At 35.2% G+C, this 13,967-nt stretch overlaps 1 protein-coding gene across 1 annotated transcript in view; it reads left to right on the top strand.

Moving 5' to 3' along the window:
- The window catches only part of ANXA10 (annexin A10), an 84,835-nt gene that overhangs the window by 37,922 nt on the left and 32,946 nt on the right, over window positions 1-13,967 (top strand). Inside the window, exons 4-6 of the mRNA XM_027867012.1 lie at window positions 7,750-7,863; window positions 10,729-10,819; window positions 12,323-12,402. Of these exons, the coding sequence (XP_027722813.1) occupies window positions 7,750-7,863; window positions 10,729-10,819; window positions 12,323-12,402 (285 nt within the window). The remainder of the gene's footprint in view (window positions 1-7,749; window positions 7,864-10,728; window positions 10,820-12,322; window positions 12,403-13,967) is intronic.

Genomic DNA, 13,967 nt, shown 5'->3' with positions numbered 1-13,967 from the left:
AAACATGCTTAGCCTGGCTTTTGTAGGAATATCAAATTGGATATGGTAGTAGGAAGAAAAAAATAAAGATTCTGAGAAAAAGAAGGACTCAAGTAAATTCCTAGTAAGTTGGTAGATATACATGAAGTCTAAAATGCCCTCTTTCAATTATATCATGATACAATTAGGAAAAAAATACAATTAATAATGACAATTTAGTTTCTTGTTTCTCAATACTTCTCTCCATTAATCCTGTTTCAGAAAGCAGGGGGTAATTTTTAATTAGTCATCATTCCAACTATTAATCCTTTTTCCCCCTGGCATGGTGTCAGGTGAAATGTCTTAATGAATTAATTTCTTTTCTATTTGTGATTTAGTGGTTGTCAGAAGTAGCTAATGTGCATTCAGTGAACATTACTAATTGTTTCTTGACCATAAAATTCCTTTTTTTACAAAATTTCTAAGGCTTTCTTCCTGTTGCTATTCTATCTACCATGTTAATTATATGCAGTATCCTGTGGATATCTTCAATTATTTTTTTTCTTCAGGGAATCAGGCTTTTATTGAAACTGAGCTGTTGATGACTTTATAAGTTTATCTCCATTTGCTACTATCTCTCTTAGAAATGAAACTTTCCCTAATTCACAATCAAGCTCATAATACGAATTGTACTTAAGGAGCTACTTCTGAAGCACACCATGTGAGCTACTAAACTTTCAGCCCTGAGTAAGGGCTGATTCTGGGACTATGAGAGGTCAGGACAGAGAGCTGGACCATGCTATCAGAGAGAATGACTAGAGTAGCATGAAAGGTAGGAATCATGGCCAGGGAGATATGCTAGCTTATATGAGTTAAATTTACTGTGAATTTTAAAGGCAAAGCTAAGGTCAAAATCAAGGTCAATAGACCAAATTGGAGAAAATAGACAAGTTTAGGTCCAGAGTCCCAAGACAAGCAAGAAAGCATTCTGAGACAAAATGTGGTCAGTAAAGAATAGGCAGAGAGTGGAAATAGGATCCAGTCAAGTACCAGTAAGCAAATCTTTAGAAATAACTCAAATGGTTCTCCTGGGACAAAGCCTGCCCTATGCCTCGGTTAGGGAGCATCCCTGATGTTATTGAATAAGACTAGGAGATGTGAATTACTTCCTGTCTTAGAAAAAGTTCTGAAGGATTTGGGAGATTGTAGGAGAGATGTGGGTCCTCTAATACAGTGGTCTCCAAAGTGAGTACTTAGACCCAAAGATTGTGTGATTAACCCTTAAAGGAGTGGAGGGATGAGAAAATGGGTCACTTCCTTCCTCTCCCTTCCTCCCCCCCTAAAAGGGGATTTATCTCCAACACAGCTACTATACCCAATTCAACATTCTTCCCTACAACTCAACCCCAGCATCCTGTGCCTGGAACCTGAGCCCCTAAAAGAAGTTACATAACCTAATCCAACTATCTGCCCTGGCAAATTTCTCATTGGCATCTGAAATAACCTTCCTACCTTGCTTCAAAATTATAGAATCTCTGATTTTCTTCCAAGTATAGTTCAGGTAACATCCCTTATATGAAACTTTTCTTAATCTCCCTGGTTGTTACTTCATATTTCCTTACGTATCCTCTGTATTTATTTATTTGTATACAAGTTATACTTAAGATAGAGCTTCCCTGAGAGCCATTTTGTGAACAAAATTTAATTTGTTTCATAAAACATGACTTGTAATTAAGTGCTACCTATGTTAATAGGAAGAGAGGCATTATGGCATGGTAAACAGTCAGTCTTGGAATCAAGAAGACCTAGGTTCAAACCCCTCCTCTGACATATAGTGGCTGTATGACCTTGGGCAAATCACTGGATCTCTCAATGTTCTAAGCAGCTCTCTAAAACTTGGAGAACATGGACTGATCTGAATTGGTAAAGGGAGTTTTCTTAGCATGAGTTCTCTTATCTCTACCTCCTAGCTTCTTTGACGGCTTTCAAATCCCAACTAAAATCCTACCTCCTATGGGAAGCCTTGCCCAATCCCACTTAATTTTAGACCCTTCCTTCTGTTGATTATTTTGTTTTTATCTTGTATATGCCTTACTTGTGCATAGTTGTTTGCCTATTAGATTAGATTACTTTAAATTATTTTTTGCCTTTCTTTATAGTCTTAGCAATTAACACTGTACCTAGTAAATAGTAGAGGTTTAATAAATGTTTGTTGACTGACTAGACCAATAAAATTCACAGGTCTCATCCAAAAGACAAATGTTAGTAGCATGATCAAAGATACCAAATATATTATGAGATCAAAGGTAAAATGATCAGCTGATAGAGATGGTTCCTTCACACTTCAGAAAAACCTAAGAATAATAGCAATAATTCATATTTCTGTTGTACCATAAGGTTTTTCATAGTGATATACTTCACAAGAAATAAAGGCAGCATGGTATATTACAGCAGTTCTTAAACTTTTTGGTCTCAGGACCCCCTTATACTCTTAAAAATTATTGAGGACTCAAGAGTTTTTTGCTTATGTGGGTTATAGCTATAGATATTTATTGTATTAAAATTCAAAATGTCTTAGCATTAGTATAAAAATAGTCTCAACATCATATACTCCTGAAAGGGTCTCAGGGACCCCAGAGATCTCCAGACCACATTTTGAGAAGCATTGGAGTGGATAGAGTTGACCTCAGAAGAGAAAGACCTAGGTCCCACCTCTGACACACAATGACTTTGCAACTTCGGAAACTTACCTTAACCTGTCAGTGTTCTAGGCAACTCTATAAGACTATAAATTGAAGAAAAGATGCCTACCAACATTGTGAGAAGGAATTTCCTCACCTGGAAATTCCTTATATTAATGAAATCACAAAGCCATTCCCTATCCCCTGTCTTCACAGTCACCCTGCGAAGAAGGTAGAACAAGTTGTTACATCCATTTTACAGATAAGCAGAGACTAAGAGAGGTTGTATCTAGTTAGCAAGTGTCAGTGGTGGGATTTGAACCCATGTTTCCTGACTAAAAGTTTATCATCTTTCCTTTATATTCCATTTCTTCTCTAATAAAATTGTTTCTCCCTAAAGTGAGGAAACCACTTTTTATAAACTGTTTCCATAAATGTATTATAAAGAATTCTGTAAGGAAAAAAATAGCTACCTTAAGAATCCAGATTAAAAAAAAAAATGTTAGAAGTCTACCGGTTACTAAGTGATTATTAGTAAATATTCTGATTTACCTGCTCACTTGCCTTGTCCCAGTGCTCCCCATGACCCAGAGCTGGTCATTTAGCACCTTCTGTGGTCAAAGCCAGAAATTACTGCCATGGGAACTCAGGTGTAACTTGTTTTAAGTGTTTCTTTGTAAATGGAGATTAAGAAATAAGTAAGAGATCCATTAGGAATTGATCAGAAGAGAAAAGGTATTTACATTCTGTTCAATTTAATGTAGAAACATTTATTATGCATCTGTTACGTATAGTGAGTTGACTGTGGGAAGGGAAAGAAATGGGAGACAAGGGAAGATGTAAATTCTCTGCCCAAAAAGATCTTCCAGGGGAAGCTTTGAATCAAGTCTTGATTGGCACCATCTCCCTCAACCTCTGCTCTGTTTGAAAGGCTGGATGGCTGAGTTCCAAATTCCTCCCAGTGTCTTTATACAGAGACTAGACTTGCAGTTCATTCCACTTTGCATCTGTTTCTCTGCCTAGTTTCAGCTCCACATGGAACAAGATGCCCACCACAGAAGACACCATCTAGAGTCCCAATCCTATCTCCTTCTGTATGTTGTATCCCTCAATATATTATAAGCTCTTTGAGGACAGGGATTGTCTTTCTTTTTATTAATTGTATTCCCAGAGCTTAGCACAGTGCCTGTCACATAGTAGGCACTTAATAAATGTTTATTGGATTGGATTAAAGGAATAAACTGGAAAGATTAGTAAAGCTGGTTTACAAGGAACCCTTTTTATGATTAGAAAAATATTAGTCTAGAGGACTGTTGGTATTCAGAAGTACAGAAATACAGGTGGCTATATGTTAATACTTTAAGGTTTGCAAAGTACTTTGTATTTGTTATTTCTTTTGACCCTCACAACAACAATCCTGAGAAGTAGATGCTGTTACTATTACCCCAAGAACTCTTTCACTACATCAGAGGTTCTCAAACTTATTTGCTTATCACTGTCTTAAAAGAAAGGCCAGTTGATGGGATTATAGCCTCAGGCAAACACCAGAGATTTGGCCAGGTGGGAAAGTCCCGGGTTTTTCCTTTATGGGATTTAGCTCCCATCCTCATCACATGCACAGGTGCATTGGTAAAAGGTAACCCTAACCCTGAGACTTGCCCAGGGTCACACAGCTAGTAAGTATCTAAGGTTAAATTTGAATTCAGATCATCCTGATTCTGGGTCCATTGCTCTATCCACTATGCCACCTGACTGCCTCTGCTTCTTTTATCCTTCCTTCACTGTTTTCTTATCCTGTCTCCACTTGGGCCTTCTCTTCTGTTTTTCTGCTCTTCTTAGAGTGGTTATAGATGTTCATAACTTCAACTATAACATCAATGCATATAACTCTCATGGTGCTATCTCTTCTGACCTCCTCAATATCGACAAGATATTATCTATGCTCCTCAGTCTGGCATTCAAAACACTCTACAAACTGCTCTCATTCTCTACTTCTCCAACTTGTGTCCTAATCCTTTCCCACACAAGATCTCCTGTCTATCAAGAGTGGTCACCTTATTGTCTCTACAAAGATGCTTTCCTTCATATTTGGTCCTGCTGATCCCTACCGTATGGAATGCCCTCACCATCTACACTCTCTGATTGTGCAAATCATACCCTCCTCCAGGGACCAGCTAAAACCCCACTTTCTCCATAAGGGATTCATTTTTTTGTCATACATTCAGCTCATGTTCTTTTCTGAAATTGTAATCACAGTATCTCATAATGGAGAAGGATCTCAAAATGCCATTGAATACAAACCAAACCAGAACAAAAATCCTCTTGGAAATATGTCAGACAAGCAAAATTCCAGTTTTTGCCCTAAGATACTGTGAGGAGGAATCAACAACTTCACTAAGAAGAGCTTTTCTCTTTAGAGGAGTATTAATTGTGAGGAAGTTGGGTTTTCTTTCCCTTATTTCATTCTTTTCTACAACTTTTCATTATACCTCCCCATTCCCAAGTCTTCTATGTGTCATATAACCTCTCTTAACTTTAATTGATCTTCATTTGGCAAGATTTACAGGACTTTCACTATCATATTTGGACTCTTCTTTATTTTCTCTAGTATATCAATGAGCTTCCTAAAATGTGATGCCCAGAACTGAACACAATGCTGTAGATGTGGGGACTGACAGACTACAGATGGCTATCACCTCCCTACTCCTGCCCACAATGCCTCTCTTAATGTAGGTTAAGTTTGCATTCACTTTCTTGGCTGTCACTTTTGACTTACATACAGATTCTAGCCCACTGAAATCTTCAAATATTTTCTTCAGAAAAACTGTCATCTAGTCACACCTCTTCAATCCTAAATTGGTGAAGTTGATTGGTTCTCCCACCTCCCAGCCCCCACCCCCTTAATGTAAGGGTAAGATTTTTTTCATCTCTTTTAAATTCATCTTATTATTTCTGGCCCAACAGAACTAGGCAGAAAGCATAACTTTTTTTTGATCTTCCATTGATTCTTTCATTTACTCAAGAAGCACTTATTGAGAACTGCTGTTATGCTTAATATTATTCAAGGTTCTCTGCTATTCACTAGAGAAACAAAGAAAAAAAATGAAACATAGCCCCTACCACAAAGATTTAAAAGTGTAGAGTTCTTAATTTTTGCCAGTAACTTCAACACTTCTTCAGCCCCTATTTCTCCATCTTTTTAATGTTTTGTGAGTTATGGATGTTTTACTGTAATGTTTGTTGTCTTGATTCTTTCAATCTCTAGTTGCTGACATAATGAAATTCTAAAGACATTTTGATGGTTTATAGGGACAACAGGATGAAAATCTTGAAGTAGCAATTGTTCAGGAAAATGTAAGCCATATGGTCCTCATATCTACAGTGCTCAGCTAACAGATAAATGGCTTTTTGCTTAAAATGAAACATAAAAGCACATATATGACTTTGAGAATTCAACTTATGATTTTTTTTTCTTCTTTCTTAAAACCTTTATGCCTTTCTGTGTAACTGAGATATCTTAATATACATGATCAGGACAAATTTGAACTAATATGTTGGATATATTAAGGAGTGATAGAATATTATCTACACATTTTGTATAGTCTTTGAACCATGTGAAATTGATTTATAAACCTTTCTAGTAGTCTTAATAAAAGCTAAATATGCTGCAAAAAGATTATATGTATGTATCTATATTATATATGTTATATGTAATATATACATATATTTCTGTTGTTAATATAACTTAAAAGATTGAGAATGAAATGCCCTTTCTTATCAATTTTTGTACTTTTGTAATTTAGCAAACATTGGTTTTTTTAAAAAAAATCTTATGTTTTAACAAAGAAAACCCAGCATGTTTGGCTTTAGAAAAAAATAGTTATCTTCACTTTCAATGCTCTTTTATGCATTACAATCATAATGAGCAATGATTTTCAGAAATGCCTAAAAGATTTTTTTTTAAACAGTCACAAAAGATAACATAAGCATTTGGGCAATAGAGGAATCAGTTCCTTCTTTCTAAGGGCTATTATTACCACAATGGAAAAAATTATTTTTGTTGAAGAATAATGTTTTCTAAAGCCCCCACCAAGCAATCAAGGATACTGGATAAACATAGCCCAGCTAAAGTGTACTTAGTTTTTAATTGTTATTCATATTTACAATGAGACAAAGGCAGTTGTATATTTGACCGGGTTGGATAGAGGAAGGTACAATGTTTTATTATTTATAAATATATTATATTTATATATAAATAATAAAATAAATGTTTATTCTATATATTTTATGTATTTTATATAAAATTGTACATATTTTATATAAAAATAAATATGTATTTTATATGAATATTTATATATAAAATAATAAAATAAATATAAATATATTTTTATATATTTATATAAAGGTATCCTGTTTTATTATTATTGTTGTTGTTGTTGTTGTTATATTGCTACATATGGTAAGATATTTTTTTCATGGGGAAATGGGGTAAAATTCAGCCATCCAGGAATCTTGAAGTTTTCAGTCTAACAAGATCCACTAATTAGTTTGTTCCCAAATCACTCATGTTTTTCAACAGGAAAGTACCTGCCTTGGGGAAGGATTGGAGATGAGGTACTATTTCAGGCTGTAATATGTATTCTCCACCATTCCATGATTTGTACAGGTAGAAATAAGGTCACAAATTTTTGGTTTAATACAGAAGGATCATGCTATAGTAGAAAGACTTTGTATTTAGAGACAGAAGACTTATTTTAAATCCTATGTTGGACATATAAGTCACTTTAACTTCTTTGGGCCTCAATTTCCTCAGTTAGGCTAATTGATATCTCAAGCCCCTTCTAGCTCTAAATCTATGTGCCAATGAACCTAAGATCCACGCTTAATCAATGTTTATCAGCAATTTTTCTGCAATTTACAGTCTTAGTTGCTTGATTCTCTGAGAGATTAGTTATATAAATTAATATATAATTAAATACCTAGAGTTACATGGTGTCAGAGACAGTACTTGAATCTATGTTTTTTGGACCCCTCAAACCATGATGCCTCTGATGTAGATATGCCATAATGTGGATAGCATATGAATTTACTGATTTGTTTTCCTTTGCAGGATTTGATTGCAGACTTAAAGGAGAATCTTTCAGGGCATTTTAAGGATGTTATGGTTGGTCTGATGTATCCACCACCATCTTATGATGCTCATGAGCTCTGGCATGCAATGAAGGTACTTCTCCAATCCCCCAGACCCTGGGAACTACCCTCAGATACTGTTTGCCTGTAATCACAAGCATTTTTCTTGCTCTCTGACATTTAACAGGATTCTCGATTGTTGTAAAGTCCATTTCTAAATGAACCGTAATGAGAAGTGAGAAATACATTGTGCGATGTGATTTATATATGTTGTCATATTAAGGAGGGCAGAAGTAATATTCTGCTCTTTAAAAAGTTGGTAATCATTTTAGCACATCAAGTACAAATAGAAAACAGTATCAGAAATGAAATGTTTATGCCATGTTTTCTATTTATTTTGATAAGACCTTAAGTTTCTCCTTTATGAAATAATATGCTTTCCCATGTATCTGAATTTCCATTTTGAACAATTGAGGGTTTTTTTTCCTTACAAGAAAGTCGTTTCTTAAAAATGAAATAATTATAGATTCTGTTTATGTTTTTTTGTTGTTGCTGTTGCTTGGGGATTGTGTATTCCTTCTTACTTTTAAAGCCTATACTCAAACTCCAGTAAGACTTCTGAAATCTTTCCAAAATTAGTTGGCAGAGGAGATTATCGCAGTCTATGAACAGAGGGTATCTGGGGCAAGACCAGTTGGTAGTTGTCATTTAGGGCCAGAATAAACATCATTAAAATCTTTTCTACATTTGGAACTACTTTATGTTTTATTAAAATACATGTCAATTTTATTAAAATACATGTCCACCTTAGGGATTTGGCTAAGACCTATAAAATACATACGGAATCAAAGCTTAATCAGTGAATTCAAATCTTACCATTGATTTACAATCATAATTTTTTATTGATCACCATTACAATCAATCAATAAACATTTATTAAATATCCATATGTGCCAGTCAATGGCACATATCTCTGGGGATTTAAAAAATAAAAGAGGCAAAAAAAAAATCCCTGCCCTCAAGGAGCTCACAATTTAATGGATTATGATTCTGAGGAATGGATTCCAAGGAACAGAAAGTATGACTAGATATTTTCTTTAAAAACTCAAAAGTTAAACAAAATAGAAAGTCAATGAGTGGTGGTTAGATTGCTAGATAAGAAGCTCTAGGTTTAAATCTCTATTTCTCATTCTATTACTAATTGTGGCCCTGGGCAGAAAGCCTCAGATGACTCCCTGGGGCTTATTTTTTTTAACGATCTGCATGAAAGGAAGGAATTTCCCACAACAATAGGACCTTAGATCCTCCCATAGTCACACTTACAAAATACTATCAAAAACTCCTAAACCTAAGGCAGGGCTACTACAGAGCCATTCATATACAGTAAGTACAACAAAAGGAAACTATTCATTTTATTGGGGAGAAACCTTCAAATTTGAAAAATTTAAAATACTACATAATTGATATTATTATCATTATCATTACCATTACTATCATAAATTGATCACAATGAAGTAGGACAAAGTATGGCTAGGACTGATTTTTTGACATCCAGTCCCCTCCCCACCTTATAGTTCTGATTAATTTTTTTAAAAAAAAAGGAGTTCATGCACGGAAATTTCTATTTCAAAGATGGAAATGATGCAGTCTAGAGGTTAGGGGTCCTGGAATCCCAAAATCATGACACCTGAGTCCTGCCCGAAAGAATTCGACCCAAGCCTTTTTCCAGGTTTATTAGAACATCTGTCATATTGGGCAGATTCTTAAGGAGTCTGAACATTAGTGAGCTATTGGCTAGATTGTAAGAATCTAAGCATCTTAACTGAGAGAAGATGGACCTTATATATAGAAAGACTATGGGAGGGATCTAGGAGTAGCCAAGTAGTCTATGAGGTAATAGAACTCCGGGACATGGACAACTAGGCCAAGGGAGAATGGAGCCTAGCTAGGATTAAGGGTAGGAAGTGGCCTGGGGCCGTAGGGAGGTAAGACAATGGAGAGCAAGACTAGGTTAAGGGTAATAGAGAATTGGACTGTTGGAGTGTAGGCAATAACAAAATGCCAGTTGATGGGATTATAGCCTCAGGCAAACGCCAGAGATTTGACCACGTGGGAAAGTTCAGGGTTTTTCATTTTGGGGATCTAGATCCCATCCTCATCATTGTGATAGGTTCATGTAAGGGGGCAACAATATATTTTCTGACTTCTCATGCTAATCATTGAATCATAGATAAAATGATCTGGGCTCTATCGAAGTCAGAATAGGATGTAAACTTATTGAGAAAGACAGCTGTAGTGATAAAGTGTTGATGAGTTTGAATCCTGCCTGAGACACTTACTAGCTGAGTGACATGGAGTAGGCAAGCTACCTAAACTCTCTGGGAGTCAGTTCCTCACCCATAATATAAAGAATTTGGACCCTAATGACCTCTAAGTCCCTTCCAATTCTAAATTTTTTATCTTATTTTTGATTCCATTTTTATAGGATTTATTTATCTATTTATTTATTTATTTTTGCTTTGAATACTCAGTACAGTGACTTTCACATGACAGTTGGCAGAACTGAATAAATGCTTGTAGAATTGAACTAAATTGAATTGAAACTACACATGGCCAGAGAAATACACATAATCTCGGAGGTCACCAGACACTGGGTCACAAGCTTTTTAGTCTCTCTCTAGGAGTTGGTTCCCAGAATTCTACTCCTATAAATTGAATTTATTCAGCTACTAGTATTGATATACCTTTATTTCCATACTGCAAATGTCCTATAGTCTTAGTGTCTCAGTGATCTCAGCGGGCCTCTTCCAGCATCAGTCAAGAAGAATCCTTGTAATCTTTGCTGGAGTGATAAATATTTGTCATTCAATTCTATATAAAATCTCCTTATTTAAATACCTTCTGAACTATTAATCCACAGTATATGTCTCTCTCTGTTTTGTTTTGTTTTTCCTTCTAGGGAGCAGACACAGAAGAGAATTGCCTCATTGATATATTAGCATCAAGAACAAATGGAGAAATTTTCCAGATGAAAGAAGCATACTATTTGCGTAATGTTTAGATAATATATATACACATACATATATATGTAAAAATATGTGTGTGTATAATTACATGTACATGTCAGACTTTGCTGCAAATAAAGCAAATAGAAACTCTAATTTAAGTCTTGTTAACAAGTATTAAGTACCTACTATGTGCTAAGTATATGAAGTGTTCATGGAAATATGCTGCTCCTTTAAATATCTTTGAAAGTGGCATTTCACCAATGTATGGTGATGACACAAACCTGACTTGGTTCCATGGAGAAGTAGGTTAAATAAAAAATTCTCTGGGAATAGCAGTGCCTAATAGGCAAATTCTTCCCAAGTCAGAAAACTTATCAGTTTCTGATATCCTGAGGCACTTTATTCTTGGGAGGCAGTGGATTTGGAAATAATTAACCTGAGTTTGAATTCTAATTCTGCTACTTACTACTGGTGGCAATGAGCAAGTCACTTTACCTTTTAGGTCTCATTTTAGTCATTTTCAAAGTAGAGATATAGTCTGGATAACATCTAAGATCCCTTCTATTTTAAATCTATAATTCCATGATCTCATCAGCATGTGTTCACATGCTACCCAAAGGGAAAAGAGATGGTTTCTGCATAGACAAAATAGAGGGAAATTTAGCAATTTACCTGGTGAATTCTACAGTGATAGACAACCGGTAAAATAATTTACATCAATGAAATACTTTTCCTTTTGATATCTTTAATAAGTATCTGCACAATTGCCTCAAGTCATCATTCTACTTTATTTATACAGTAATAATCTATATGTCACCCCAATTCACCCAAAAATCAGATTTTCTGCAAATTTTCAAATAGAAATGTGAATTATTTTTCTTTCTAATAAGCTTGAATGCCATGGAAACTGCTCTATCATCCTTGATCTGAAATTGAATGTCAAGAGACATTCAAGGGACAATGGCTAGATAGTCATTATGTGTGTATGTGTATACACATGTGCATATACATACATGTACACACATATATGTATACACACATATATATTTACATTTGTATTATTATATTATTGTGTTTATGTTATGTATTTATATACATATATGGATGTATATAGAATTTTCCCAATGAAGTTTCTAGGAGGCACCATCACTTACAAAATTTAAAACAATACTAAGCATTCCAAGTATTTGCAGGAAGTCATCTGGGAGGCAATGGCTTCTCTGTTTCCTTATATCTCAAAAAATCTGAGATCCTTTTAAGTTTGAAATAAGCCATTACAAAATAGCTGCCAGTGGTGTTTATCAGTGCTTGTGAAAGGCTTATGAGTTAGCAGGAAAGGCCAACTGGTTGTTTTTTTGCTGTGATCGTTAATGATGACTTCTGAGGAGAAGGTATTAAAAGACATAAATGTCAACTGCCAGGATGTATTTTCCTGAGCTTTGAAGCTACTGCTTCTACAGAATTATCACTAGAGGATTCCAAGAGCATCACATGTTTAGGCCTATAATAAATCATTCCTTTTAACACAGGTTTTTTCTTCCCCAGAATACAATAGTGACCTTCAGCAAGACATTTACTCAGAGACTTCTGGACACTTCAGAGACACACTTATGAATCTGGACCAGGTACTATATTTTCAAACTCAAACATGAAGCACACTGTTCAGAAGCATGAGTACAGGTCAAAGCATGTTCACAGTTAAACTCAGAAGCACTGGTTTCTAACCTACTATTCAATACTTAATCACATTTAGAGGAATTGTTTAGTATAGAGAGTAAAATAATTTCCCAAAAGGATTAAAAGATTTGAAATTAGTGCTCTGTACAATTCTTATTTTCAATTGTGAAGAATTTTTAAAATTAATAGTTTTATTGGAAATTCTAAATTAAACATTGATACAAACTATAGTTTGTGGGTGGTACAATGGATAGAGTTCTAGGCATGGCAGGAAGACCTGAATTTAAATCTGGGCTGGGACACTTAGTAACTGTATAATCTTGGCAAATTCCTTAGCTCTGTGTGCCTCAGCTTCCTCATTTATTGCAAGGTTAAAATGACACAATGTTTGTAAAATGCTTTACAAACCTTGAAGTACTAAATAAATGCTAGCAATTATTATTATAGTTGCTTTAAAATTTTTACATTTTTGCATAGAATCATTACTTTTGACATATAAAAAAAATCATCACACTTTTACTTCCTCCCTCTAAGTCCCCAATGGTATTCTAGAATAGAAGCCTTTCTTTTTTCTTATTTACTTCTTTCTTTTCTTTCCTTCCTTTTTTTTTTTTAAGCAATGTTATTAAACTATTAAATCAAGGGTATGCCATAGACACTGTTACTGGGGGCTTTATAGACAGCTTTCAGAAAAGTATCTCATCAAATGTTTCATGCTAGTTTTGCGGACAAGGTGGAAAGATATAGGCTTGACATTAGTTCGGCTAGGTGAATTTAGAACTCATCACCTTCCTGGAAGCTGACATTGAATTATTAATTACACATTGGGTCCAGTGATTCGATGAATTGTAAATCTACCTAATTTAACTATCATCTAGTGCCCATCTTTCCATCATATCAACAAAAATAGCACAAAAGACTTTATCTGAAGGTCACTTCTTGTTGGTCTCTTTTCTGTCTTCTAACTCTAGATATTGAGGCAGTTTCACACTTCTAATTGGGCTTTTAATAATCAAGTTGACTCAGTTTGGGATTGCTTGGAACCCTGAAATGTCAGGGTACAGGGTGACATATACCTGGAATGAATTCAGGCACTCACACCATCTTCCAGTCCAGTGACAAAGTTTATTGTAATGCCAAAACCTGCAACTTAATGGAGGTGAGACTGTTGCTTTATATACAAAAGAGACTGTGATAGGATCTAAGTGAGATTAAGGAGTGGTAAGTAGTCTGGGATCGGCCAGGTGCAACAGTGAAAGGAAGATCCAGTAGGCTAATGAGGTGATCTAGTAGGGTGGGCCAGTGATATGGGCTGCTGGAATGTATGGGAAAATTCAGGAATTGGGTTGTTTCTAGAGACATGGCCTTTTAGGGGTCGGGGTCCCATAATCCCATCAAAATCATACTGCTATACCCCATCCTTTTATCACATTACAAAGTAGAAGAAAGAAATGAGACATATAATCCAAGATGCCAGAATTAGGAGGAGCAGGAGTGAGCTAGGAAAAATAAT

This window comes from Vombatus ursinus, unplaced genomic scaffold, assembly GCF_900497805.2.
Source record: "Vombatus ursinus unplaced genomic scaffold, bare-nosed wombat genome assembly UNPS02014784.1, whole genome shotgun sequence".
NCBI lineage: Eukaryota > Metazoa > Chordata > Mammalia > Diprotodontia > Vombatidae > Vombatus > Vombatus ursinus.
The sequence above is the reverse complement of the archived record's forward strand: the minus strand, read 5'-3'. Positions and strand labels throughout refer to the sequence as shown.